This window comes from Orussus abietinus, unplaced genomic scaffold (assembly GCF_000612105.2).
Source record: "Orussus abietinus isolate OABI.00-Male unplaced genomic scaffold, Oabi_2.0 scaffold10, whole genome shotgun sequence".
In the NCBI taxonomy this organism is placed as follows: domain Eukaryota; kingdom Metazoa; phylum Arthropoda; class Insecta; order Hymenoptera; family Orussidae; genus Orussus; species Orussus abietinus.
Window position 1 is genome coordinate 448,591 of NW_019396009.1, and position 27,284 is coordinate 475,874.

Consider the following 27,284-nt stretch of genomic DNA (forward strand, 5'->3'; position numbering starts at 1 on the left):
ATTGACGAATTTATTTCCAATTCTATTTATGTAATGTATTATCCGAGCTCGCACTGCGCATCATAATGAAATCAAAAATTGAACGATATTAAGGATTATCGATAGATTAACACATCCGATGCCGATGTAATTTACTACAAATTAATCGAACCAGACGATTTATATTTGTCACCATACAGTTCGAAGGGGGATGCGATCGAAGCAAGGTGTACAATTTGAAACAAGAGGTACTTTTGTAATAAGCAAATAATAAAATTATGTACATAATCGTGACTGTCCTACTTTTACATCTAAGGAAATGTCGATATCACCACATCACATCGCAACACATCAATGAAATATTCTGGTTTGCGTGGAAAATTAAACTGCAAAGGGTGGGATTAATAGCGAACAAATACTGGATAACTTATTTCGTCACTTTAATGGTCTAAAATATAAATAGGTAACGAAGTACAAAAATATTAAATAGAAACGTTAAGAGAAGTAACGACCGATATCAGTGATACGACAAGTGGCGTAATCACGACATTGTCCGGACTCGATGTCGCCCTGTATTTTTAATCACCCGAATCAAAGACAATGCACATCCGACAAGAGTTTATTTACGCGAACGCTTAGGCCTTATTCGATCGGTGGAAGGCTAAAAGCGCGACTATCCTGCAAAATAATTGTGCAATCATAAATGGCATATATTACATATTTATACATGAAAACTATAATACATACGGCAGTACAATCGTGTAATACTATTCGGAGAGTCGTAAACAAAATACAGGGGAGTACACCGTTGTGCAGTTTTTTCCTTACAAATTGTCTTCAGATTTTCAGAAGTTAATCGCTCTTTTATTACACCTTCGCTTCTTCCTTAACTTTCCACAGGATAAGTTCCATGCAAGCAACGGCATCTTCGTTGCTGTCATGTCCACCTACTGCGATAAGGAAAAAAAAAAAAAATGTATTACAAAGTAACAATTTAAACAATTTTCTCCGGCATTACTTACCATCGTTCTGAATGATTTTACGCAAATACTCGGAACAAAGGTTTTTTAATGCCCTTTTATGGGGATAGCCATTTTTGTGAGGAAACATAACACTGGTATCAACGACTGTTTCATGAATCAATTTTAATGCCTTGAAATCACTTTCGAGGCTGTGTCCCACTAATACCGTTTTATCGGAAAACATTGTGAGCAGGGTCGCCTGCACGTCGAGAATTGTGGTAGTCACATCTTTCATGTTTTCCTCGGTAATTCCTGAAAATCTGTAAGAAAAATAATAAGTACTCTCTTATCGACATATTAAATGATATCACTAGATAGGAAAATTGTTCACGGTTCTAGATCGACGCCGTTAAATATTTTGTAGGAGCAGTCCAAGATATTCATTTCTGTTCCTTTATGCCATAACGTCTTCAACGCGTTCCGATTGGTTTACGGTTTAATCCACCAATCGTTGATAACCTACATTACCTTGTATTATAATCGATAATAGGATTTTCAGGCTTGACCAACGTTTCATAGATAACGTTGCAATCTTCATTGATAACAGTTACTCTAGTGAGTTCCAATCCTTGTGTCGTGTAACACATTTCGCAGTCAAGTGCGTAAACACCCTGTTTCTCGTCAGGGCCATCTAAAGATAACGACAAAAAATTAACTCTTCTCTTCGAAGAAATGACATTAATAAACAAAAATTAATACTTCCCCTTACCTTTGGGTAACGTCTTAACGTAGCCTCGCAGGTTCTCGTAATCAACATAATCCCATACGTGACTTTTGGCATCGCAGCAACCAGAGGCGGAGCCATATTGCTGACAACAGCTGTACTTCCCCTCGCCCCTAATTGTAAACTTTCTTCCCCAGTGGAATATACAGTTCTGCTGCTGAACTGCCATTCCAGTTTTGTCCACCATGTAAGTCTGACCGCACCGACTACAGAATCTTTCGTTAGGCACTTTGGACAATATCGTCTGGTTCCGCGTATTCGTGACGTAGACCTTAGCTCGCCCCTGCAATAGTTGAAAAATGGCTTAATCATCGTCAACGCTCTTAAATGAATTTCACAAGGAATCAGTGGACATTCGCGAAAGAAAGTGGCGTACGGTTGGTCCATCCGGATGAGGTCTTGGATAACCATTGTCTCGCAATTGTTGCTCCGTCAGGATCCACTTTCCGAGCATCATGTACAACGTGGTCCCTTTAATATCGGTAACGGCTCGTTTAGTTTTCACCACGCTCCAAGATCCCCGTGACTTTCCAGCAAGGACGAGTTCATGAGACATCATTCCCGAACTTGGCGGTGCGGAATTTTCATTCGACCGCTGATCTATTTCCTTCCGCAGCCTGTGAGCTGCTAACATGCAGGAGCTTTTGTACACGGCCACAGCTTTACACCGTTCGTAGCAAGCGAATTCCTCCTGGATAGCTCGCTGCGCCGCGTCCTCTCCACTCGTGTAGATCTGCATGCATATGTCCTGCATCATGTTGACGTAATACTGTCTCACGTTCAACGAGAATTTCTGAGTCGAACTTTGAAGTGGTTCCGGACGAACGAGCTGCGGTACCTAAAAGTGATCGATTATGTGATTGATAAGAAATAACGTTCATTTAAAAAAGGAAAAATAATAAATTAATAAGTACCACTTGAGGAACGTGCGCGACCCGAGAGCCACCCTTGGAGGTTTGAGCTGTCGTTCTATTGTCTTCTGCCACCTTTGGTGCAGAGTCGGGAACTCTCTTTTTGGTCACAGCGATAGACATCGCGTAGGGGACATGGGCGATTCTAACTCGACCTAGATTATAACGTGATACGATATAAAGATAAACAGTTTTGAAAGAAATACTTCGATGAACCTACCGTTTTCAGACTGCGGGGTTTGTTTAATGTTCCCTGTAGCGAGTGGCGCTTTGGTAGACGACGCTGTTGGATTGACAGCTGTATTTTGGGAAACGGGTGCTACATGGGTATCTAAGTCGCCTTGCACTTGCGTCGCATTCTCATCTGCTTTTTTCGCTACTTGTTCCGCCGCAGCTTCTTTCATTAATCTCCATCTCTCGTACATGCGCTGTTGAGGGTTGGTAAGTCTCTTCGGTGGCTGAGAGGGCCCGACTTGTCGGACCACTGAAGTCTCAGCCGATGGGTGTGCAACCCTCTTCTTTCCATGATCTTCGATCACCTGGGAAACTTCTCTTTTTGGTGGTTCTTTGACTTCTTTAGGATGATCTGAAACTTCATATTCCTAAAAGCAATAACACCCTTGATAAGATAATTTGCCTTCTAAAAAAAAATGAATTTATATATTGCCCGAATACCTGAAATATTTTTAAGCACTCTTCTTCTACATCATGATCCGACTCGGATTCTGCCAAGATGTCGTCATCCAAAAATGTGGATAAACTATTCCATGGACTGTTGGATTTATCTTCCTGATCGGTTATGATTCTCTCTTTACTACTGCTCTTTCTTCTCTTGGATTTTCTGCTTGAGTTTCTAGATGAATGATTAGATCGAGACTGTCTCTCTTCCGAGTTCTTCTCCAATGAATGCTTCCCAGTCTTAGAGCTTGACGAGCTTGACTTATGCCTATGTTTCTCCGAACTACTTGACTTATGACGATCTTTATTGCTTTGCTCTTCTTTCAAGGAAGTACTCTTATGAGAGCTCGAATTATGCTTAGTCTTATTGGAATTGTCTTTATCGCTTCGAGAACTCTTATGCTTATCTTTATCTTTATCCTTGCTGGATGATGAAGATCTTTCTCGTTTTTCACCATGCGAAGAATGTTTGTGCTTCTCCTTGCTACTTCTCTCATGATGACTCTTATTTTTTAACTCCTTATCGCAATCCTTGCTGCTTTTATGATCTCTTTTAGACTTTTCGTTGTCATGCTTTGATTCACTATTTGAAGTCTCTTTGGATTTACCTTTATGTTTTTTGTCAGAGTTTTTATGATCATGTGAATGCTTATTATCACTGTCATGTCTTCCCCTGTTAAATCGATCGACACTTTTATAGCCATCTTTTTGAGTATTGTCAGATTTTTCTTTGTGCTTTAAATCGCGCACAATTTCATTTATAATTTCAGCCTTAATATAATCATTTTTATTCTCCTTTTCTTCCAAGCTTTTGCTTGTATTAATATCTTCTTGTTCCATTGGTTTGTCATCACCAGTATTATTATCTGCATTGTCATCAATTGGTTCCTCGTCTGAAAACTTTGGTTCTATATCCACGATGCCATCTTCAGAATCGTCACTACCGGGAACATAGGGACTTGAACTATCAGCTATAACATCATTGATCATTGGATAATTTGATTGAAAATTCTCCAAAATCTTATCATCAAACTGTTCCATATTTTTTAAAGGGGCTTTGACTTTTCTAGGCACATATTCCTCTCTCCTTTTCTTTGACTTAGGATAGTATGCCTCTTTTATTTTTGACGAATAATCACTTGAGTTACTACCATCGTACGAGTTTATAGGTGATGAAGAATCAAACTTCATCGTTGGAACATAACCTTGAATTACTGATCCATCGCTAGAACCACTGATAGCGGTTGGTTTATAAGTAATTTCAGCCTCTCTAGGACTATCCGATTCTTGTAATGTATGTGTACTCCAGGGTTTACACCTTTCTGGTGAACTTTTGCGTTTTACTGCAACTCTATTTTCCCTTGTAGGCATATACGAAGCTACTGGGATATGTCGCTTCTTTAATTCCGCAATAGGTGTTGGATTATAAACGCATGGAGTATGCTTCGGCACCGATGGTGGTACACCGATGTGTTTACCAATCAAGCTTGGTACAACAGAGTTTATGGAAGCAGCAGAGGTAGATGCCAATGAATGCGACGTTAAACTAGGCTTAAGTTCCTCTACCACTTTAGTCACTATAGTTTCTGAAAACTTCTCAGTATTCGTAACTTCTTGTTGGGCGAGAACTTTTTTCACAGCCTCGGACACTAATTGTTGTAACATATCCGGACCTGAATTAATACCAGAGGTGGAGGATCCTCCGGCTTTGTTCCCTGCCACCGCTTGAACCGACGTTGATCCAGCCACAGCAGGTAGTCCTGCTGCATCTTCTGTAAAGCAACGATATTAAAGGTTACATAATAAATAATAAAAGTGACTAAAAACATAAACCTCATAATCATATTTTACAAACACCACTAGGGCCATATGTGTACAGTGGTTCAATGATCAAAGTAAAAAATTCAGTATGTACACAAAACATTGCAGTATACAGTAATCATCAAACTTCTTTGTTCAAAGTTAAATCTCTTAGAGTGAACATTATCCAACAAATAAAACTTAACGGAACAATACTTATCTCATAGCGAAATATAATAACAATAGTCTTGGCAGGTATGCTATGGTATTTTCTATGAAAGGGAAGCTAAACTAAGATAGGAAACTTTGTAGGTTAGGATCCCGAACTTAAAAAAAAGGTGGTTAGATTATACCTCTTCGAGCATGTTTGAAGTGACAGTAGGGCCTATCGCAAGATCCGCTCTCGTAAAACGGGCAATTGATAGTTTTGAAGTAACCAGTCGAGGGAAGCATAACTGGTTTATCGTAATTCCTTCTTTGTGCACCCCATCATTGAGCGACGTCGGCCCCGTCCTTCAGCCTTGAGTCAGGCGATAACTCCTGGAATACGCATGTTCCCCACTAAACCGGTTATGCAAGGAAGGTAGACGATCCTTTGTGGATGCGGATTGTTGCGGCCTACTGCGGGCAATTGACCGATCGACGAATTTCGACTTTTCTTTGAGGTTACATCCACTACGATCATAGGTAAATTTCCCACTGCCTACGGCGTGCAGAGCTGTGCAAAGCAGAGAAGCTTCTCTGCCTCGCTCTGCCTTCTCTGTTTCTCTCGGCGGCGCAGTTTTTGGACTTTAAAATGTCAAAATACATTGATGGGATGGCACGGAGTGATTCATGAAATCATGTTCTCGTGCTGCTGTCTTGTGCGGAATCTCCAAGAAACATATACACTTCTCGTGGCCATCCGAGGTTGGGTAAATAAAATAGAGAAGATTCCTTTATTTTAACAAGTCGCTGCCGCCTAACGTCTCTTCACCAAAATTTTTCTTCGTTTAGTATGAACACGCACCTGGCTCACGTTAGATCCAAACATTACCTACAAATGTCATAACTCCTTTGGTATCAACAATAGAGGAAGGAAGCTAAGAACGAATAAAAATTTATTGATATAATTTTGTCACAGTGGTATCGACATTCAGAGTGACCAATATTTGAGCGTATGAATTGATCTCTCTTGTATCTCGAAAAGAATTATCTTTTCCGTAGCTGGACTTTTAACTTCTACAGGAATTGCCTCGTCGTGCCTGTAATGGGATACTGCATTAGATTCAAAATCAAGATCTAACAATAAAAATGTGAACCATTGAAATACGTTACGGGTTAAATAATATGACGATCGTGGAATTATCTGGAGCAAGAAAAGCTACATGTAATACACTTTGAGTTTCGCTTTCAACATAAAGCCTAATACTTCCTTCTGGTAAGAATTTGCTGAAGTGTCCAAGTATGTAAAACTGTGGTTGCTTGTAAAATTCGTCACCTTCCCTAAAAGGAAAAATAAAATAGGTATCTAGAAATGTCAGTGGTAGTATATAGACTTACAAATTAACTATTATGTTTGCATCGGCTGATAAAGACGAATGCCAACAAGGTCCTCCTGTACGATCCAATGCTAAATTCCAGTCCAACCATCCCGAGACCCAATGATTTAAGTTCTGCATTAATATTACAATTAATTATAGTAATTCAAAGTTATTCAAGTGGAATAAAAAATGTGATTTCGATTTGCCATTACCTCGATGATGTTTTCGGCATACTGTTCAGCGCGCTCCCAGGATCCAAGTTGAACTTTATGATTTGTGTTATCGTTAACTTCTAACACTCCTGGATTTGCACCTATATCCATGAATATACATCATTGACTGACATTGAATCATGCCATATTCTGCACGAGGCATTCGCATATAGATTATATTTCTATCTATTTTAATTAAAAATATTTTTGCATGAAAATCAATGACAGGTGACTATCTAAACTTTATCGGTAAAGGAAAAAAAAATGCAACATCGATTAACCTGTCGAAGCTTCCGTTATCAGGAGAAATAATTCAGGATAAAGTTCGTGACATAAATCTAGATTCTCGGATGGTACCAGAGTGTCCATGTACCAATGAACCCCAACACCATTGATGAATTTCTTCGTTTCATTGTTCATCCCAGACATCTTAAACATCTATAAAGTAAGGTTCTTAATTAATATTGAATAGTTCATCGAAGTTGTTTAAACACCATATATACGAAGATTTTTTTCGACCAACCGAATAAAGAGACCAGGGAATTAAGTATCGATTGTCGTCAACGGTGATGATCATAATTCGTTTATAAGGGGAAGAGCGCACGGTAGGTCCAAGATATTTTCCGATAAATTGAGCCATGCCTCTGCTCGTCCAGCCCATACTTGGAGAATGTTCGGTCTCGACGAGTCCCTTACTCGGCCGATTTTGCGTAGAAATACCCCAAAAATCGACACCGTGCATTCGATACTCTTTCAAAAATCTGCAACAGAGTACAGGTATTAATGGCACGTTGTCGAATTTTCGTAATATCCATACCAAACGTATGAAGTGGAAACATAGGTGATTTGCATGCAATACTCTTTAATAAGATTTATTTTACGGTGACACGTAACGGTGTACCGACCTTACGAAATAATCTGCCCAAACTTGGTAGTACTCCATTCGTAACATACCGTACCCCGTCAGATTTTTATTTGTTTTCATCCAAGAGGGTGCACTCCAGGGAGTAGCGAGTAATTTTAATTTACCGCTCGTTATCTCGTAGACCTTTTTAATTAACGGGAGCTGTGGGAAGGTAATAATTATCATGCTATATTTTTTCATGGGTGTAAAAATATGGCGGAGTGCTGCTAGAGCAATACGCAACATGCGCATACTTTAAAAAGAAAATCTTCTGGCTGGAGTGCGAAGTACTTGAGATACAAATCACCAGGTACATCGGCATAACTGTAATTCCTTTGGGAGAATTGACTGCAGCCAATCGGAACGCGGCCCATGTTCAATTCAATTCCTTCAAGGCCATAGTAAGATCTATTTTTTAAGTAGACATTTTAATTACCATGGGTAGCATCGTACATATTTAATAAAATTAAAATAGTAACCTAAGTAAGTTTTCTCTGGTCCCTTCGGAGAGGTTTATTAAATTGTACCCAGCTGAATCTGTAAATGCTGTACCGAACCCAATGACGGTTTGATATCGTCTTTCCGGGTGCACCATAAATTGTACGACTGCGAACAAAACGGTCAACATTATTCGATAATTTTTTCGTTGCGTCGGTTACAATTTTTTTTAAATCTATTCAATTATTTTTAAAAACGCTCGCCTAACGTCGATTCTACTTTACCTTCATCCGTGGCGTTATCAATGGTCTTGAATTTCCCAATCGTTCTTTCCAGCCGTAGGCCGGCTTTGCTCGTCGAATAAAGTACGTATCGACCTCGAGAATGGCTCATGGGAAGCCACGGTTCTATGGTGTCACAATACGAAGAATTACAAACGCAAACCTGACTGCCACCGAAAAAATCCCTTCCCATGCAGGGCTTGTAAACGCCGAAAGTCGTAGCTAGCGCTCTAACCGCCCAACAAACCGAAATAAATAATACCGAGGGCAAGTACTTACACCCGACACTCGCATCGGTAGGCATTTTACTAATTACCGTCTCCATGCCTTTCTTCCACGATTGACTCGCCGTTATTACGCTTCCGAGAATTTAAATATTTTCTCAACTCGACCTACGAAGACAAATGGCGCGATCGAAGCTTCAACGAGTAGGTACCATTGCGAAGAGGTATGTCCATTGTTTCCATAGAATGCGGTAAAATTAATTAAACTTGGATCATCAATTTCTCGTGCGATTCGGCGACCTCGATGTTGCATGAAAAACCTTTCGCTAATTGCAAATGGCTTTTGGGTTGATTCGGGGTTCTGGGAAAACGATTCCAGGATAATAGGATAATTCGACCTTATTTATAGGCCGAATTGATCGGTGCGGAGGCAACGGTTCTCTCGATTCGGCGATTCTTTCCGCGGGGTTATATAATGACAAAGGGGAAACCGTGTCAATAATCATTGGAGGGTAGAAATTGGGTTACGCGGTGACTGCGAGGATCAATCCAGCCGCGTGCACGACGGTACGTCGGCACCGAAGGCCAAGTCTTTCCTTGACAACGGATAGCTCAGGTCGAAAAGGACCCTTCGCTGGCTCATTTTCTCCGCTGCATAGCCTTCTTAAGTATCGAACAATTCCGTTGTCAGGCAAATAAACATCTGTTCCAGCGTCGAGCTCCGACCTCGCAATGAGCGCAGTTTCTCGCGGCCCCCTCGAGAGATTCGTGCACCGGCATTTATTCCTTCCAACGTACCTGTAACCCAATAAAAGAAAAAACGTTATGACGATTCTTTCAAAACGTCGCTCGTTGTTCTATGTATTAAACCAATTTAGCTATAAAAATACGTACACATAATGCACAAGTAGATGGAACAATGACCGTACCTCTCGAAAATGAACGTAACGTAATGTCACCTCGCGTTTCCAACACGTCTCGGCCCTATACGGTAAGTTATTCAACGTGATCGTTTCCCCAATGTTGATACGTCTTTTTTTTTTAGCAGCCGAATGTATAGTTATGGAAATATCGTCTTCGGATCCAGGCAAGCGACAGAAATGTTGCGCGCATTGTCCGGGGGCCGTGACGATCTCCCAAAATCGAGACGAGCATTATTGCAGCCTTCCGAAATACGTATCCGGGAACCTGAAACTTTCGTCCCTGAGGAAGTACTCCCCCGGAGAAAAGGAACGCGAGGAACGTCTGAAAGCGAATCCGGAAGACCAGATACCCGTTCGCTTTTCCTCGTGCTACGACAATTTTGCCCTGGCGAAAAAATCCTTCCGGGAGAATTTGGACCACCAGCCCTTGCCCGATAGAGTCAGCGACAGCGTTTTCACGAACGCGAGGCGCAGGTTACGACCCCTGTCCCCTGATGATATCATCGAGAAGTGTCAGCGAATCATGCCCAGGTGTACAAGGGACTCCGAGAATCGTTCGGCGAGCGGATACGGAGTCGAGCTTGGCTGTAAAAAGCCGATTACCCATATGGATTTGGCGATTTGCTGGAACACTCCGATCGATCCGAACTACGAGCCCAATAGGTAGTTTGATCCTCGACCCTCGGGAATTTAAATCTAACCATTTCACCCTTTCTTATATCTACAGGCCGGTTCACATCGATGGATCGGACGGTGGTCCGGCGCCTGCAATTTTCACCTTGGTCCAGCATGCCTCGGAGATGCCGGACAACGAGCGCATCTGTTCTTCCACGTCCAAAGGACGAGCCAAGAGCGAGCCGCCTAAGAAATCTGGCACCGATAAGGCGACTTGTCACCCGGGCTGTCCCTGCGACGAGCACTGCACCAGAATGGAGATTCATTACTGCCAAGGGAAGAATAAAAAGAACGATCACGGATCAGGGATCAGGTCGAAAAGGAACAGTCAGGGGAATGGCGTCGCTAACGATAAGACGCATCGGTGCAACGAATTGTGCATAGGCTTGGACGGAATTCGCATTTCCAGCGGGGCGGAACGCAGGTCAAACTCTTGCCCAGGGTTCAGACCTAGACCGAAACACGCGAGTTATTTGAGGCATTGCACGGCGTGTGTAAATGGAAAGAGAGACGACGTCGGAAGGAAGTCCGATCTGAGGAAGGTGACGTCCGCCACGAATTTACAGGAAACCAAGAGCGAATCCAGGAACGGCTTACCCACGAAACTGATCGTTCCGAGACCTAGGACCCCTTATGCCAGAAGGAGCTTCTGCATAGATTCTTTGGCACCCCCTTTCAAGGTAGTCGAAGGGTGCAGAGACGCCGATTACCCCGAACATTGGAGACTCATGTCGGTTTATCAGCAGTCGTACAGAAACCCGTCGAAACGCAGGTGTACGATACTTAATTATGAGCATTGCCCACCTTAGTTCGAATTACGTTTAATTCGACTTGCATCGAGCAGGGGGATAACGAGAGCGCAACGTTTCAATGCGTGTACTTACAGAGATAGTTGTGATATATGCCTTATATTTTTACGTTTTGATTGGTTGTTGATTTACTTGATTACGTGTATAAGCGTTATGTTGTTTGGATAGGATGATTCAGGTAGAATTATATTTATATAGTTAATCCGACCGATGTTACGTTACCTTTTATCTTCCGATGTACTTGTTACCAATGTACGATGTTATTTGTTAATTTATATTTTACTATATTAAATTCTTGTTGGATAAGTGTTTGTTGATTAGTGATTGTCCCCCAGTCCGTCTCTATACATTTCCAAGTTTAAGTAACGGACACGAACGTACACTTATCTTGAATTAGTTTATTACATTTTGATGCTTTCCTACATGTAAAATAGCACCGATGCGCGTCACTACTACGCGATCGGTGCTTCTTTCATAACATTTGATATTTTACATGTTGCTTTTGCAATGATAAACTCCGAAGTTCAATAAATCCTTAAAAATATTCTCATGCATATATTTTCGCATAGATCGCTTACCGCTAGCTCTCTCTCCGTCGGTAAAATGTTACAGTTAAGTCTTTGTTGCTTTAAATTACAGAAAATGAGAAAGCACTACGCGATAACAAGGAGTGCAGCAAGGAATCGTATCGCTCATCGTTCCCCCGACGTGTGATAGCAGTTCTCGCGCATACGACATATGTAAATATTTATATGATATATTATAATACCTAGAACCTAGACGTATGTATACGGGGTACGGTCCATTTCTTGATTGAATCGGCACTTTTTAGTTTGTATCGCCCTCAAGGTCAGGTACACTTTAAACCGCGGTAATGACCACTCTCATGCATTCTATATTATTAAACAGCTATTTACCTTTTATATCTTAACACTTGCCAAGTAAGGTGTTTAACAGTAAGTTTACATAATAATTAAATAGTTACAAAGAAATTCACTCCCACGCGCTGGATCTGCTGAGAGAATTTAAATATTACAGCTCGGATCAACAAGAAAGTAAAGAAACGTAGAGTGAAAGTGTGTACATTGGTCGTCGAGTTACATTCGCCATCTCCTTTACCCTGTAATCTTTGTCCCTCGTGGTTGCTTGCCGATGACGATTAACGGGCAAGTTGTCGTTGTTGCGTACCTCTATCGTAAAGTGCTACGATTGAGAGGGCTTCTTCCGTCTGCCGAATAAGTTGCTTAGGACAGAACTTCGCTTGTTGTCGCGATCTTTGCGAGAACCTCCGGAACTTTGTTCGCTTTCCGAGCCGCTTTCGGATGGTCGTCTGCCGTCGACTACGGAGATGTTTTGAGCTCCTTGAGGTACGGCAGGAGGTGGAGAAACGTAGGGTGGCAAAGACGTTGGCCTCCCGGTGAAGGAATTCATTTGTTGCCCACTCTGCGATTTAGGATTAAATTTTGTATACAAACGTTGCTAATTTATTCATTAACGTTTCACCTCATTTTTATTGGCTTACCTGCCTAACGTTTACTGCCACATTTCCATACGCTGAAACACGTAGGAAATTAATACGAATGCCAGTGAATCTTGTAAGAAGTTTACTTTTTATGTCAAAATTAGGGTTTACGGGTAAGATCGTCCTATTAACTGACCTGGGTCATGGGTAGAATTCCACTGAGCCATTCTAGTTGGAGGTGGGGCACTGGACGGTAGAGGAGGTGCAACTTCTTAAAAAAATAATATAGAACGAAATCAGTTTGAAGGAAGACCATCCGCGTATTCCCTTTAATTCATGAACAATAGTTCAGAGATAATACCTTGATGTTGCAGATCAGCGCTACTTTGTCTGCGCCATCCATCGTTAGACGGATGTTGACCAGAACCATTATGGTTTAACGTGGTGCTGCGTTGTTGATACGATTGTGGCCTTGGTTGCTGCACGTGATAGTCAGTATCTACAAGATTTTAATTGTAGGGAATGTAATTAAAAATCGATCACATGAGGATATTCCCTTGATTAATATTGATTTTATTTTTTACCATTTCGCCTTAGTTGCAACACGTTCTCCGAGCTTGGAGACCTTACGGGTACAGGAGGTGGTGCACCTCTTGGGGGAATGGGTGGTTTATCGCTCGAAAGACCTTGATATTGTTCCCTTTGACTCGCCAGCTGTTCCTGTTGAATTAATTGCTGCTGCTGTGCCAGCAATTGTTGCTGCCTGTGCATTTGCAAGAACTCGGTTTGAGTTTGAGGTGGCTCCGAAGGTCTCTGAGCGGTTTGTGATTCCGGACTTCTTGGTTCTCGGCGTTGCTGATTCTGTCGATGCATTTGCAAAAATTCTATCTGCACTTTGCTCGGTGAGTGCTGATCGGAAATATCTCGCCTAATCACTGAATTTTTGCGCTCCATTTCAGGTGTAGACGTCCGACTGCTTCCAGTTGACGACACGTTATCATCGGGATGATCGGGCGTCAGATTCTGTAATCTTTCCAAACCCTCCTGAAATAAAAACATTCAAGGTGCAATCGGTATCAATAATTATTTAAACATTATGATTGAAGTGCGTATTGAGAAAAGTATCGCGAACCTTCTGAGACTCATCGTAGCTCAAAAGTTGCAAGCTGGGTGGTAATTTGGCATGGAACGATATCTTGTTAACCCAGTCTTCCATTTCCTGGCGACTTTGGGCAAGGAACAAGAATTCGGAACCGTCGGTACACTTCAATCTAAATACATTTTTCCTTTTCGTGTAATCCTCCGCTTTTTCACACGTAGCATTGAATATCGTGATAGGCGCGGTAGCGGCTTTGCTTAAGGAGAAGTCTTCCATGTCTTTGAAGAAGCATAAAAGTTGTCCGCATAAAACGGTATAGTATTGCTTCCACGAACGCACGGCAGCCTTTTTCCCGGCACTTTGTAACTCGTGTTTTCTTTCCAGCAATCCTTGAATTTCTACCGGGGGCAAAGTGTCCAAATTTTCCATGCGCTGATGTTTTCTGAAGCTCTGTGTCCTTCTCCTGGTCGTAAAACTGGGGGTCCTTTTCGGTTTTTTCGTATCCACTTTCATACTCTCGGCACGCTTGATGTCCGGGGTCGTTCGTCTCAGTCTGTCTCCAAACACGTGAGTGAGAGTGTGAGTCTTGTGGCCGGACGACGCCTCGGGAGATTCTACGGTAGGTACGCTCTTCAAGGGTGACAACCTGTTAACCGATTCGTGTTCGTCCGAGGTCCCGTTGATTTCTTCATGCGGCACATGGCGAGGACTCTCTAACAGTCGCCTTCGTTCTTCCTCCCGTTTCCTCTCTTCGGTAATTCTTTGTACCTCTTTACGTTTCCGTTCTTCCAGTCGGGCGCGTTCGACTCGTTCCTTTTCGGCTTGTCTGGCAGCCATTTCTGCCTCTTGCTGCTTTTGGAAGGCTCTTTCCAGCATGGTGATACGATTGAGAGCACTGAACTTTTCCTCCTGCGCTTCGATGGTCTTCTCGAAGTCTTCGTGCTTGCGTATCAGATCTTCCACCTGAGGAATGCTCTCCCCTAACTTTCCGTCGTGCAACATCGGTTCGCGGCTGACTATCCAATTCTCCAGCATCTCGGCTTCCCGCTTGAACATCTGGGTGTCCAGGTTCTGCTCGTAGATGAGTCTTCTCTGTTCCCAGGTGTCGTTCAAAACTTGCCTCCTCTGCTCCAGAATGGAGATCTTCTCCTCGATCTCCTTAGCCAGGAAGTGTCCCTGGTGGATCAAGCTCTTTCCAGTTTTGTAAAACTTGTCGAATGCGTCTTTTCGCGTGTCTATTTCGGCTTTGTACTCATTGTGTCTGGAGATTAAAGCTTCGGCCCCCGGCACGTCACGAGCTAACTCCGGGGTGGTGACCTTCGCCACCATCTCGTTTATCCAGGAAATCAAATCTCTGTATTCGTCGAAGTAGGCCTGTAACTGTTCCGCTTGTGCAAGCTTGCTCTGCCTTTGAGCTGCCTTTTCCAGCAAATCGTTCCAAGCTTCATCCGCTTCCTCGTGTTTGACCGCTATGTGTTCCCGGGCGTCAGGGAATAGCTCGGCCAATCTCGATGCTTCCGCCATCACGGACTCGACCTGGAAAATTAGACGTTGAGCGAACGATGGAAAAGGAAAAACAAAGAAATACCAATTTAAAGTACCTGCTCCTTCACCGCTGCCAAATCCGTTTCGAATCCCTGATGTTTTCGAACCAAGGCCTGTATCGTTTCCAAGTCGTGGCCATATCCATCCGAACTTAGACTCGCTTCTTTTTCCTGAATCCAAGAAATGGTTTCATCGGCCGTCCTGTCGAACATGTGAACTTGCTTGGCACCTGCCAACGCCTCCTGCCTGGCGTGGGCTAATTCCTTCAGATCTTCCCACTGCTGTTTAATCTCGTCGATTTTTCCTTGAATCTTGCTGGCTTCTGGATTCTGCTCCTCCAGGAGTTTCTGGCCTGCTTCGAGAATTGCGGAAACGCGACTTTCACTGGTCGTCAGGCCAGCCAAAAAGTTGTCAAAGATCTGAATGAGCAATTCGACGTGTTCAACGTCTCGCCCGTAATCCTCGGAAGCTGCAACCTGATAAAAAAAAATTACAATGAATTTTTTATTTAACCACACATTCAACGAGGTGATCGAGACGTTCGTCTTTACCGTGGTTTGATCGCTTATCCACTCCAGGACTTCATCGGCTTGCCGGATGAACTTGTAGAACTTTTCGCTCTGCAGTAGCCTCTGTGATCTAAAGTCTATCAATGTCTGCAGTTCCTCGAATTTTGATTCGATTTCCTTCTGTTTCTGAGCGATCTTTTTGCTGTCGAAGTGATGTCTGTCTACCAAACCTTGAGACAAATTCTTCAGATTGTTGACCGTGCTCTTAAACCCGCTCAAGTCCCGTTCGATTCCTTCGAGTTTCTTCATTAACGCCTGAACGGAGTCTTCGTCTTTTCCGTAGTCTCCTGATATAAGTTGCGGCTGCTTCTCCTTTATCCACTGCTCAGCTTCCGCAGCCTCGGCATAGAACTATAAGAGCAATAATTTTAGTTATAGCAGTGGCGAAATTATTATAACAATCCGTCTGTTACATACCATTTGCGACTCGACGGCATCCAGCAATCGTAATTTTCTGACGCATGCCAAGTCTCTGACACGAGCCAACTTTTCTTGCAACTCTTGCGATAAGGATGAAATTTTTTCAGATGCGAAGTGACCGCTTCTGATCATGTCGGCAGCTGTACTCGCCAATGAAGCTACTACAGGTTCCCGAGAAATGAGTTCCGCTTCGAGTGCATGATGTTTCTTCTGAAGTCTTTGCACGGTCATCAACGAACTGCCTAAATCGTTACTCGCTGCCAAAGGTTCCTTCTCCGACAACCAGTGCAATTCGTCTTCAACGTCCCTGGAGAACTGATGAAGTAACTTCGCATCTTCCAAGTTATCCCGACGTATTTGAATCGGCTCTTGTAAACTGTGATACCGATTAATGGTAGCCAATGCTCTTTCTTGAATTTCATCTGACATGAAATGATTCGATTTTTGAAAACTGGTCGCCGTTTCTTTAATGGATTCGCAGGCTTCGTTATGACCCAAAACGTCGTTTTCCAAATTAGTGTGTCTTTTAAGCAGATTGGCCACACTGGAGAGGTCTTTCCCGTGATCTTCCGACTGCAATTGGGTTTCAATTTCGTCCATCCAAGTTTCGAACTCATCCAAAGTTCGACCAAACAATAAAGCTTGGTAAGCGTCGTTGAGTCTGTTCTTTTTAAGTTCACTGGTCTCCTGTAATAATCGCCACTCGGCCTCTAGGTCGTCCAGCCGGTTCTGAATCTCTTTCGAAGCATAATGATTCTCGTCGATCAGAGCTTCACCTGTGATAAAATTTGTTCTTATTTAATATTAAATGAAATTAAGTCGTGACTTAACGGATCTTACCTTCATTGATGACTGCGCCTACTCTAGCTCTATTAGCTATCAGTTCGCTCTCGAATGCAGCGTGTTTCTGTATTTTACTCTGCAGATTGGTAGATTCTCGGTAATTTTCGTCACTCGCGACTTGCTGTTTCTGATGCATCCATCCTTCGACCTCGTAGACGTTTCGCAGAAATTGATGCAATTTATGACTTTCTAAAAGTCTCTTTCTTCTGGCCGCTGCGTTATTCATTAATTTGTCCCTTCTAGTGCAAACGGAAATCAATCGTTGCTTAATGATAGCATCATCGGAGTGGTTCTCCGATAAAATTTCAGCTGAAAATCTCTCCAGTTCCTCGACTCGTCCCAGTTGAGAAGTTAACATCTTCTCGAACTCCTCGTGTTTTCGTACCAGCGTTTCAACACCTGATAACGATTCACCGAGGTCGTCATTATTGAGAAACGCCTCCTTCGTTGCCAGCCAATTGTCTGCCTGATCAGCTTGCTCCTTAAATAGTTGCAGCTGGTGAGCTTGAGTTAACCTCTGCCTACGTACGTTCCATGCGTCTATCAATCCCTGTCTAAGTTCTTCTAAATAGTCCAGACTCTCTTTAATGTCCCCATTGACTGGAATCAATTTTTGTCCTTGTTCTTTCAATGCTTTGAAGGTATCCTGCCTGCCATCGATCTCTGCTTTCCTTTCTTGATGCAGTTCCAACAAAGCTTCGGCTTCGGAAATTGTCGACGGGGGTTCGGATTCGTCCATTCGTTTAATAGTGTCAGCCACCCAAACGTCTAATTCGTGTAGGTCTGCTTGGAATTTATGCAACGTGTATGCCTCATTTAAAATCTCACGGCGACGCTGCGTCAAGTACTGCAAATTGTCCCAGTTGGACTGTAGCTCGGATAATATCCCATTTATTTGCGAAGCACTCTCTGGGTATTTGTGTGACAGTTCCTTTGCCTCTGCTTGATGTTCCTTGAAAAATATATGGCTTTATTAATAAATATGATATAATTAATAAATATGATAACCGCTGCTACCCTATTATAGGGAAAGCAATACCTTCATTATTGTCAAGTAGTTAATAAATCGAAACGAGCGAATTTTATATTGCTTTCCTGATCTGAACGGCAGTCGAACTAACGAACGGTACTAAAAATATCAGGCAGTTCGGGTGCCTCCGTCGAGGAAATACTAGATTGCTTAATCAGGGAACTGGATGGCTGCTTGAGTAACGTCTATTTTCGAGTCTTTCTATACGAACCTTTAATTTTCCTTCGATAGCAGTCATGTCCCTTTCCATGGCTTCTTGCTTTCTCTGCAGCTGTTCGACTGCAGTTAAATCCTTTCCCACGTCGTTTGTATTCATTGCCATAGATTTCTCAATAACTCTTTGATTCGTATCATCTATGTCTCTGTTGAAAAGATGGATTTCCAAAGCTCCAGCTAAAGTGTCTCTGTATGCGCTCAGAGCCCCTTGCAGGCCCTTCCATTTGTTATTAAAATTATCCCGACGTTGCTGAATTGCTTTTGATTCATCGTCACGTCCCTGTTACAAAAGAGGTGTTTAATTTTATAGAATTAGAAATACGAATGAAAAAAAAGAAAAGGCGAGAATAATTTATAACGCAAACCTGTCTTATGAGTTTATCCGCCAAAGCGTTAATGGTTTTGATCCTGGCATCATCAACTCTCATGTCGCTATCGACGTCATCGAGTTTCCTTTGCAGACTAAGGCAATGCTCGTAATCTTTCCCCGTGTCTCCTGCCTGAACCATCATCTCTTTATCTCTGATCCAAGCCTCAATTTTTTCAACTTGATTGTTAAATTCAAGAATATCCTGTGCTTCTTCTAAGCCTCTTCCACGGTTGCCAGACTCCACTAAAAGCTTTCGCCAAGATCCCTGGAGATGGTCCAACTGTTGTCGAATTTCTAGACTGGCTGGATGTTTCTGGGCAAGGAGCGTTTCACCTTTACCTGAAATTTGCACGAGACATTTTGATAATCTTGCCGCACAATGTTAACAATATTCAAGGAATTAAATAATACCCTTAATTTCCTCGATTCTGCTCTGATTGGCAGCTAGTTCAGCCTGGAATGCTTGGTGCTTTTGTAATTTCTTGATCTTATCTTCCAAACTCGAAACGTCCCCTTTAGAAGCTTCGGCTTCGAGTTTCTTTTGTTTTTCCCCGATCCAGGATTCAGCCTCGGCAACATCCCTAATAAATTGGGCGTGAAGTAAACTAGCTTCCAGCCTGTTGCGTCTCGCGTCGCAGAGATCTCGGACCTTTGCTCGCTTTTGCACCACCTCGTTCAAACGTCGCTCTATAGTAGGACAGTCGAAGTGATTTTGCGCCAAAAGTTTGTCGCCGTGCTCCTGCAGAGCTATTAATTTCTCCTCTTGCGTCACTAGTAGCTTTTCAAATTCGTTGTGTTTCTTGACCTGTGCATCTACCTCCTCGACAGAAACGCCAAAATTGTCACCACTGAGTGCAGCTTCTTGAGTGGCAGATAAATTGTCCAGTTGTTTCGCATCCCTTAGGAAAAAGTGCAGATCGATGAGCTGATCCAAGTGAATCTTCTTCTGTTGCCAAGCGGTATGCAACTTTTGCCTCTCCTCCAATAACTGATTACACTTCTCTTCAACTTCCTAAAAATAGGTTCTACACTTTATACGAAATATTACCAGCAAGATCAAATCTTGGTTGTAATGGTGTAGCTAGTTACCAGAGCGGCATAATGGCCCGTTTGTACCATGGCTTCGCCAAGGTCGAGAACCGAGATGAAGCTGTCTTCTCGAGCCTCGATTTCACCCTTCAGTGCTTCGTGTTCGGCTTTTAATGTTTGTGCGCTCGCTGCATCGCGTACTTTGTCTTCCGTGGACATTGCGGCACGTAGTCCAGCTGCCCAATTCATTAGATCGCGAACCTAAGTGGAGTCGTGAATTGAAATTAATAGTTAATCAATGGTAACAGTCTCCGAACTGAGAAAGGGGAATGAAAGACATACTTGTGTTAAAAATCGTTGCAAATCACAGCTGGCTTGAAGTTGATCTCGCCTGTGCGCTGATCTTTCCTTCAATTCTTCCCAATTGGCAACAACGATTTGTTGCTGTTGATCGATATGTGCTGCATTATTTCCAGGGTAAAGGACTTGTAGTCTAGATGCATCTTCCACTAAGACTTGGAGTTGGGCCTCCAAAGCGACCAAATCGTTTTCGAATCCTTCGTGGCGCCTAATTAACGCCAAAACGGAATTCAGATCTCGCCCTAAGTCTTCCGGTAAAGCTGCGTTTTTTTCTTGGATGCGGGATAAAGCTTCCGCAACGTCACGATGAAATCGATGAATTTCTCCGGCAGCTTGCAATCGTTGCTCGCGATGTCTTATCAATCCAAGCAGATGCTGCCATGATTCCCTGTCAACAAATATCCGCCCAGTGAATTAAAAAATTATGCGATAACATTGGAAATAAATAAATCATAGTTGACAAGAGGGAAGGACACGGTGGCTAAGCATTTATTTTCATCGCTGATAAAGCTGATGGAACGACTTTGTTATTCAAGTACGAATCCGTCACTACTAGTAAATTCTACGGTATGACATATAACAACTTACCGTATGGCAGCGTGTTGCTTTCTCACTTGTTGTACAGGATCATCTTCGTCCACTCTATGTTAAATTAAGGTGCAAAACATGGTTAAACAGCCAACACCGAAAGGTACGAAACACTACTACCCCTAAGTGCAAAACTAAAATTACGACACAGTGTTAACAGAATTGACAAAAAATATCGACGACCACCAATAATCAATACCTCTACATACTGTACAGTTACAACTAGAAGAATCCAATTTTTTATGTGAAAGAGAAATTAATTTTGTCAAGTAAAAAATATGTATAACATGCTTTCAATACACCTCGTGGTTTAATAATATCCTGTAATTATGTAATGCACCTTACCCTAATTGCTCTTGACGTTTCTCGATGTCTGGAATATACGGACTTTCGTTAGCGATCAGCTTCCTGGCTAGCTCCTCGCACTGGTTGAATCTTTCGGACCCAGCCTCGATTCTGTGCTTGAAGTCGTTGAACTTAGCTTGCAGGATTAGCAGGTGCTCGTAATCTTGTCCGTAATCCTCGGAAGCGGCGGCTTGTTCCTGTTCTTTGATCCACTGCTCCAGTTCTCGGCTTTCCAAGAAATATTCATGACGATACATGCTCTCCATAAGACGTTGCTGTCTCGCCGTAGCTAATCTTTGCAAAGCGCGCATTTGTTGAGCAATGGATTGTTGCTTGCTGGTGATCGCTTTGCTGTCGGGATGTTTCGCATTGACCATTGCTGCTGCCGTGTGTCCCATTTCTGTGACGATGGCATTGTACGTATCTAACTCCAGCTCGACAGCCTGCGTGAAGCATTAATATTCATCAATACCGATTTGATGCAATTAATGGGTCCGAATACGTACATTGTGCTTGGTCAATAATTTCGTAGCAGCGGCTCGGTCTCTACCATAATCGGTGGAACTGAGCACGTCGTTTTTCTCACGGAGCCAGCTTTCAACTTCTCCGGCCTCGAAAAAGAATTCCTGAGCCCTCAAAGATAAATCAAGGGCCCGGCTGCGCTCGCTGGCTTTTTCTTCCAGGTCTTTCCAAGCGTCATCCAGGGCATCGCACAATTCTTGGATCTGTTACAAATGCAACGAACAATGAACACAATGGTAACAATTATTAGTCCCAAGTACAAAGAGTACACAAAGGCACAGTTTTCGATACGTGACGCTGCCGCGTTTCATTGGTGCTTGAAATCATAATTTATTCAAACAAAACCCAGCAGCTGAGAAAAAGAAAGAGACTAGAATTCAGGTGGAACATCAAGTGACTCCGACTAATTAATCTTTACAATTTTTTTTTCGCATGCAGGCGAAGCGAATAACAAAATCACGCTCATGCTTGTCCCGTCTTTCTAAACATAAATATTAAGTTATTACTAAATATAGATGTCAATGTATAATTTTTTTCTTATAAAAAATGATGGTCTCTCACGATGTTGGGATACGAGTATCTAGGCTAAATCATTAGAGCTGCACATTCACTATTCTCTAAGCGAATATTAAAACAACGGTTGAAACGTTATAAATTTGTTCATAATACAAATTTGTTTATATCTGCAATCTTTCACTTTAAGCTTGAAAAATCGTACGTATCTCATGCACCGCATCTGTCTTACCTCGCCAGACAAACGTTTGACGGAGCTCCAACTGTGCAAAAATTATAAACTCTTACTAATTTTAGACGAGGGATTGATGTCGCTCACGGCATAGAAAGTAGATAGTTATTATTCATTAGATTCGTCGCATTTACCTTTCTCCTTTCCGGATGAATTTGATCGATGAGAACTTGTCCAGAAGCCAAAGTTTTGTCTATCATCGGTCGATGGCCTGCAATTTCAGCCTCGAGTTTTTTATGCTTCTTATGCAAAGACTGGGCCTGATGCAAATTCTGCCCTAAAGTCGTCGACGAAGCTTGAGGCAAATGGTCCTTTATCCACTGCAATTCAGCATCCAGCTCGAAACCGAATTTGTGAAATCGAAGGCTCTCTTCCAACGCCTCGCGTCGTTTCTGGGCAGGCTCTTTTAAGTTGCGGAACCTACGGGGAAAAGGAAAGAGTTGCAGAAAATTGCTAAGGTCTACAATAAAGTGAAAAAAAAAAAAAAAAAACAAGTGATTTCCTCACTTTCTCTGAATAGCTTGGCTGCTCTTTGAAATATTCGCCGCATCGAAATGGCCTTCGTGGGTCATTTCTTCGCCCATTGCTACCAAGTCGTCCACCTTCTGCTCCCATTGGCTCATATCGGTTTCCAAAGTTTGGTGTTTCTTCAGCAATTCTTTGCAGCTTCTTAAATCGGTGCCGACTAATCGACTCTGCAGGGAACTTTCTATCTCTTCCAGTTTTAATCGAGCATCCTCCATGGTGCGATTATACTCGTGTTGCGAAGCGGCTTGCCTCAATCTGCGACCCTTTTCCAAAGACAACGCTACCAATCGATCCCATTGGTCGTTCAGGTCTTTCAACGTCTTCCCCACATCCTCGGATCTGTAGTTTTCTTCCGATATGAGCGCTTGTCCTGCCTTGTTGACAGCTCTGAGCTGTCCCTCGTTGGCCCTCAATTCCCGCTCGAACGCTTCGTGTTTCTGGAGCTTGCGCTCCAAATTGTTTAAGTCTCGATAACTCTCATCGGACGCCGTCTTCACTTTATCTCCTAGCCAATCTTGCAAATCGTCTACTTCTGCAGAAAACTGTTGGTAATGTTCCGACGCCTTTAGAGCCGCACGACGACGTTGCGCCGCGCCTTTAACCGCTGCGCGACGTGCCAAAACCTGGTTTCTTCTATCGTTAATGCTGTAAACAATTAATGCGTGTTATCCCAATTTAATCACTACTTTGTAAGTTACTGGGACGACAAAAAAAAAATAGATTTAATATCGACTCACTAGTCCTTTTCATAATGATCCTGTGAAATTAAGCGGTCGGCGGAGTCACTGAATGCCTTCAACCGGTCATCTTGAGCATGAAGAGTATTCTCGAATTTTTCGTGACGCTTTAACAGAGCCTCGACATCGTCTAGGGTTTCACCCAAATCCGTGAATTCTAAAAAGGCCTCGTGAGACCTGGTGGTGGCCTCGATCTGGTCCGCTTCTCTGTTAAATTGTTGTAATTCTAAACACTGCCGTAGCCATTGTTCCTTTGCGAACCAGTCCGAGGTTACGTTCTGATAGAGGCCGTGTAACTTGTCCAGGCGTTCGCGAACTTCTGCCAGGGCCGGATTACGACGAAGAAGCTGATTACCCAATTCTTCGACCTCTCGGAATCTATGAAAAAAATAATTGTCAATAACTGTATTACGTTCATCATTTACATAGACGACAAAAAAGCAAAACGCATTTTTTTTTGTTTCAAAATAAATAACTATTAATTCCATACTCGTCCTCGCGAGTCCTTATTTCTTCGCCAAGCTCTACGTGTTGTTTCTTCAATTGTTCGGCCGTTGCGATGTCTCTTACGGGTTCTTCCGCTTTCATGATGTCTTGCACGTCGGTCGCCCAATTAATTAAATTCTTCGAACTGTTCATAAAAATTTGCTGACCCACGGCATCCTCTAAACGAGACCTGCGTTCCTTAGCCTTGGCTTGAACCTCGTTCCATAAATCTCGTATTTCATTTTGCCTTGCGTTAACGTTGTTCAATTCATTGGGATACGAGTTCTTGACGCTGTCGGCCAACAGGTTCACTTTGCGGACCTAGGACATGATCGGCAAATAATTTTTAACGAGTATAAGAGGAAAGGAGATTATCCGACCTCTAACAGTACCTCTCTCGCGAGGGACAGCCGTTGCGATTCTTAATACTTTAAGCTCCTCATTACAAAAAGGACCAGCAAAGATTCATTACCTTTTCCTCAACGGGCGCTAATTCTCGCTCCAGGTGTTGATGCCGCCTTTGCAGCGCTTGTACGGTCTTCAAGTCAGGGCCCAGCTCAGCGGTATCCAACTGAGTCATCTTCTCCAGCATCCAATCGTGAGCTTCGTCACAGGTCCTGTTGAACAACTCGACACTCGACGCTCCTTCCAAGCTCTTCTCCTTCTGGGCCTTCAGCCAATTCAGATGATCCCACAGTTGGTGAATATGCCTTTGCCGCGCCTTGACTTTGTCCAGCTGACTGTGACCCTGGGTAACGAAGTCCTGCACCGCCACGTCGATGGCTTCGATTCGTTTTCCGGAAGCCGAGAGATCCGTCAGGAACTTTTCGTACTTCCTCTTGGCGGTCTCGACGTTATCTCGGGAGTCGTCGGCTCGCAGCATCTTCTCCTTATCCTTGATCCATTTTTCGAAATCGTCGCACTCACGGTAGAAGCCGTAGAGTCTGATGGCATCTTCCAAGAGGGCATGGCGCTGTGCCGCCAGCTCCTGAAGCTCCTTGTAAGTCTCGTTGATTTTTCTCTGTCGTTTTTCCACGCTGTCGCTGTCATTGACCGCTTTGCGCTTGATCGGCTTCACGGTCGACTTGATTGACTTCAGCCTCCTGACCGGGACCACCTGTTTCACCATTCTCGTCTTCTTGACCCTCTGAGTGACCCTAACTTTCTCCGGGCGTCTCACCGGTACCTGGATGACTTTCGGCTCGATCTCGCGCACATAATTCGCAGGTACGAAACCGTCACTCCCGTCCGCCTTTCTCACGCTCCACCAGTCTTCGTTGGTTTTCTTTAGCAGGAACATTACCTCGCCTTTCAGCATGTGCATTCCTTCGCCGCTGAACGGGTACAAGCTTTTAACCTGCGGTACCATTCTGTCCTCGAGAACCGTTCTAGGCTCCTGTCTCTCCACGATCTCGTCGACCCATTCGTCTTGTGGAACCAAGCGGATCTCCTTGCCTGAAGAAGGAAAACATTTTTTTATCAGCACTTATGCCCGCTACTAATCGATTCGAGTTAATAAGCCTTTACTTACTCCACTCCTCTTGTTCCAGTTCGGCTACCGGTTCTGGATCCGCGGACAATTCCAAGGTTGAGATTCCGGCCTTTATCAATTTCTCGGCTTGGAGATTCAGAGACTGCACGTCGCCTTTGTAGGCATTGAGCTCTCCCTCCAAATCCTTGTGACGCTGTAGCAGCGCCTGCGCGCTGGGCTCGTCGACGCCGTAATCCTGCGAGGCGACGAGGGCCATTTTCTCGTTCATCCAGGAGTCTGCCTCGTTGGCGTCGGTGTAATACTGGAAGGCCTCGGCAGCGTCATCGAGTTGCTTCTTCCTAAGAGCTGCCAGCTCTTCCAGAACCTTCCAATGTTCCAGCAACGACTCGATCCTGTTCTGGATCTCCAGGGCGGAGGGATGGTTATCGGCTATCAACTTCCTCCCGGCGTTGCAGAGCTGCTCGGATTTCGGCCTCCTGACCTTCATCTCGTCCTGCAGAGCCTTGTGCTTCTGTTGCAACGAGATCACAGCCCGGAGATCCTTCGCGGAGATGCCGGCCTTGCAGATCCGCTGCTTTTCGACCAGCCAGGACTCCTCGTCCTCGTGGTCCTGCAGAAAGTGGAAGAAGTTCCTGGCGTCCTCCAACCGCGCCCTACGCTCCTTACTGTTCTCCATGAGCTCATCATAGGCGTTATTCAGAAGCTTCAATTTTTGTTGAAGAAGAGGCATCTCCTTGTTCTGAGGCTGCGCCAGGTGCTGGGCGGCTTGTCTCCCGAGTCGCCTCTGGGTCTCCCCCAGGGCGGTAACTTGGAGCTCCTGCAAGCTGTGCTTCTGCAGCAAGTCCTCGACGCCCAGCAGATGCGGGCCGACGTCGGTGCTTTGGAAGTTAAGTTGGAGTTCCTGAATGGTCGCGAGGGTGGTGTCGATTTCCCTCATCAGGCTCATGAGCGAGCAGAGCGCGGCCAGGTTGACTTTGTGGTGGTCCAGGAAAGCCAAGACCTCCTTCCACCTCTGGAGAACTTCCTGCTCGCGAACTCTCACCCTCTCCAGGCCGTGGTAATTTTCTCTGACGAGTTCGTCCGACATATTCGTCAAATCGTGGAAGCGTTCCTCCCGGGCCATGATGTCCGCGCTGATGGCCTCGTGCTTCTTCACGGTCGCGTCCACCTGAGCCAGATTGCTGCCGTACCTCGGATCGGACAGCACCTGTATCATTTCCTTGAGGTAGCCCTCTCTCAGGACGCTCTTCCTCTCGAACTTGTAATTCAACTGTTCCAGTCGCTCCTGTCGAAGCAATTCAGTCCTCAAGGCCACTTCTCGCCGGTGCTCGGCTCGCTCCAGCTCCACCCAATTCCTCTCGATGTCGTGCACGAGCTGGCCCTCCTGGGGCGTGAACGCGGGTTGATTCAAGGACTTTAGTTGCGTGTTTATGTGGAAATAGAGGGCCTCGATTTCCGATCGCTCCTTGTACTTCGGCGGCTTTTCCACCGTCCGGTACTGCTTGAAAGCCAAAAGCTCGCGCTGGATGCCCTCCAAAGAATTAGGGAAGCTCCGACTCTCCAGAACCGTGATCTTCAGTTTGATCCACTCGAGCAGGTCCGTCGTCAGCTTCTCGTAGTGGACCTTCATCTTGTCCGCATCCATCATCTGGCCAACGATCTGCGGATTGGAAGATACATCTTTATAAATAACATCCGCAATGCCCGTTTCTTAGTTGCCGCAATATTTCAGCGATTCGACGCGCGTCATATCCGAGGGGGTCAAACCCCTCGTCCTCGACGACCGAGCTACCTA

At 43.9% G+C, this 27,284-nt stretch overlaps 4 protein-coding genes across 8 annotated transcripts in view; 1 reads left to right on the forward strand and 3 right to left on the reverse strand.

Moving 5' to 3' along the window:
* Positions 1 to 141: 141 nt before the first annotated feature.
* LOC105699827 (RNA exonuclease 1 homolog) lies at positions 142 to 5,885 on the reverse strand. 2 transcript variants are annotated; one of them, XR_001104065.1, is made up of 10 exons: positions 5,468 to 5,885; positions 3,312 to 5,086; positions 2,857 to 3,238; positions 2,640 to 2,791; positions 2,102 to 2,563; positions 1,711 to 2,008; positions 1,470 to 1,632; positions 1,002 to 1,261; positions 727 to 929; positions 142 to 657 (listed from the first exon to the last, which is right to left on the reverse strand). XR_001104065.1 is itself a non-coding variant. In XM_012425171.1 (9 exons), exons 1-9 carry the CDS (start codon positions 5,565 to 5,567, stop codon positions 847 to 849), a joined length of 3,675 nt encoding a protein of 1,224 aa, XP_012280594.1. In that variant the 5' UTR covers positions 5,568 to 5,885; the 3' UTR covers positions 142 to 846. The 2 variants fall into 2 exon arrangements, 1 of the variants encoding a protein (XP_012280594.1); XM_012425171.1 differs by having other exon boundaries at positions 142 to 929.
* A 193-nt stretch (positions 5,886 to 6,078) lies between these two features.
* Positions 6,079 to 8,481, reverse strand: LOC105699602 (glucosylceramidase). The gene is given in 8 exon segments (XM_023434381.1): positions 6,079 to 6,358; positions 6,432 to 6,769; positions 6,850 to 6,950; positions 7,131 to 7,287; positions 7,373 to 7,610; positions 7,755 to 7,915; positions 8,306 to 8,359; positions 8,476 to 8,481. Coding segments are annotated over 8 exon segments (1,164 nt in total). The 3' UTR covers positions 6,079 to 6,249.
* A 1,134-nt stretch (positions 8,482 to 9,615) lies between these two features.
* Positions 9,616 to 11,409, forward strand: LOC105699603. Its single transcript, XM_012424738.2, has 3 exons — positions 9,616 to 9,640; positions 9,742 to 10,282; positions 10,347 to 11,409. The coding sequence occupies exons 1-3, from the start codon at positions 9,616 to 9,618 to the stop codon at positions 11,101 to 11,103; spliced, it is 1,323 nt and encodes a 440-aa protein (XP_012280161.1). The 3' UTR covers positions 11,104 to 11,409.
* A 77-nt stretch (positions 11,410 to 11,486) lies between these two features.
* Positions 11,487 to 27,284, reverse strand: part of LOC105699712 (spectrin beta chain, non-erythrocytic 2) — a 39,329-nt gene continuing 23,531 nt past the window's right edge. Inside the window, exons 6-29 of one of the 4 annotated variants that reach the window (XM_023434409.1) lie at positions 25,529 to 27,149; positions 24,470 to 25,452; positions 24,002 to 24,318; positions 23,512 to 23,889; positions 22,754 to 23,419; positions 22,381 to 22,666; positions 21,486 to 21,704; positions 20,980 to 21,422; positions 20,635 to 20,688; positions 20,029 to 20,434; positions 19,747 to 19,947; positions 19,069 to 19,669; positions 18,653 to 18,996; positions 18,283 to 18,567; positions 17,039 to 17,993; positions 16,196 to 16,974; positions 15,761 to 16,129; positions 15,266 to 15,685; positions 13,698 to 15,200; positions 13,150 to 13,609; positions 12,927 to 13,064; positions 12,762 to 12,836; positions 12,626 to 12,657; positions 11,487 to 12,546 (exon numbers count right to left, since the gene is read on the reverse strand). In XM_023434409.1, the coding sequence (XP_023290177.1) occupies positions 12,307 to 12,546; positions 12,626 to 12,657; positions 12,762 to 12,836; positions 12,927 to 13,064; positions 13,150 to 13,609; positions 13,698 to 15,200; positions 15,266 to 15,685; positions 15,761 to 16,129; positions 16,196 to 16,974; positions 17,039 to 17,993; positions 18,283 to 18,567; positions 18,653 to 18,996; positions 19,069 to 19,669; positions 19,747 to 19,947; positions 20,029 to 20,434; positions 20,635 to 20,688; positions 20,980 to 21,422; positions 21,486 to 21,704; positions 22,381 to 22,666; positions 22,754 to 23,419; positions 23,512 to 23,889; positions 24,002 to 24,318; positions 24,470 to 25,452; positions 25,529 to 27,149 (11,775 nt within the window). In that variant the 3' untranslated portion in view covers positions 11,487 to 12,306. The remainder of the gene's footprint in view (positions 12,547 to 12,625; positions 12,658 to 12,761; positions 12,837 to 12,926; positions 13,065 to 13,149; positions 13,610 to 13,697; positions 15,201 to 15,265; positions 15,686 to 15,760; positions 16,130 to 16,195; positions 16,975 to 17,038; positions 17,994 to 18,282; positions 18,568 to 18,652; positions 18,997 to 19,068; positions 19,670 to 19,746; positions 19,948 to 20,028; positions 20,435 to 20,634; positions 20,689 to 20,979; positions 21,423 to 21,485; positions 21,705 to 22,380; positions 22,667 to 22,753; positions 23,420 to 23,511; positions 23,890 to 24,001; positions 24,319 to 24,469; positions 25,453 to 25,528; positions 27,150 to 27,284) is intronic. The other 3 variants (XM_012424915.2, XM_012424914.2, XM_012424916.2) reach the window with 3 other exon arrangements.

Bases quoted from the DNA above. Each gene is read 5' to 3' on its own strand.
- LOC105699827 (XM_012425171.1), bottom strand. From the start codon at position 5,567: ATGCTTCCCTCGACTGGTTACTTCAAAACTATCAATTGCCCGTTTTAC. The intron at 1,633-1,710 runs GTAAGGGGAAGT...CGTTATCTTTAG, and splicing joins CGTTAAGACGTTACCCAAAG to ATGGCCCTGACGAGAAACAG. The intron at 930-1,001 runs GTAAGTAATGCC...TCCTTATCGCAG, and splicing joins TAAAATCATTCAGAACGATG to TAGGTGGACATGACAGCAAC.
- LOC105699603 (XM_012424738.2), top strand. From the start codon at position 9,616: ATGACCGTACCTCTCGAAAATGAAC. The intron at 9,641-9,741 runs GTAACGTAATGT...TTTTTTTTTTAG, and splicing joins CGTACCTCTCGAAAATGAAC to CAGCCGAATGTATAGTTATG. The intron at 10,283-10,346 runs GTAGTTTGATCC...TTATATCTACAG, and splicing joins CCGAACTACGAGCCCAATAG to GCCGGTTCACATCGATGGAT.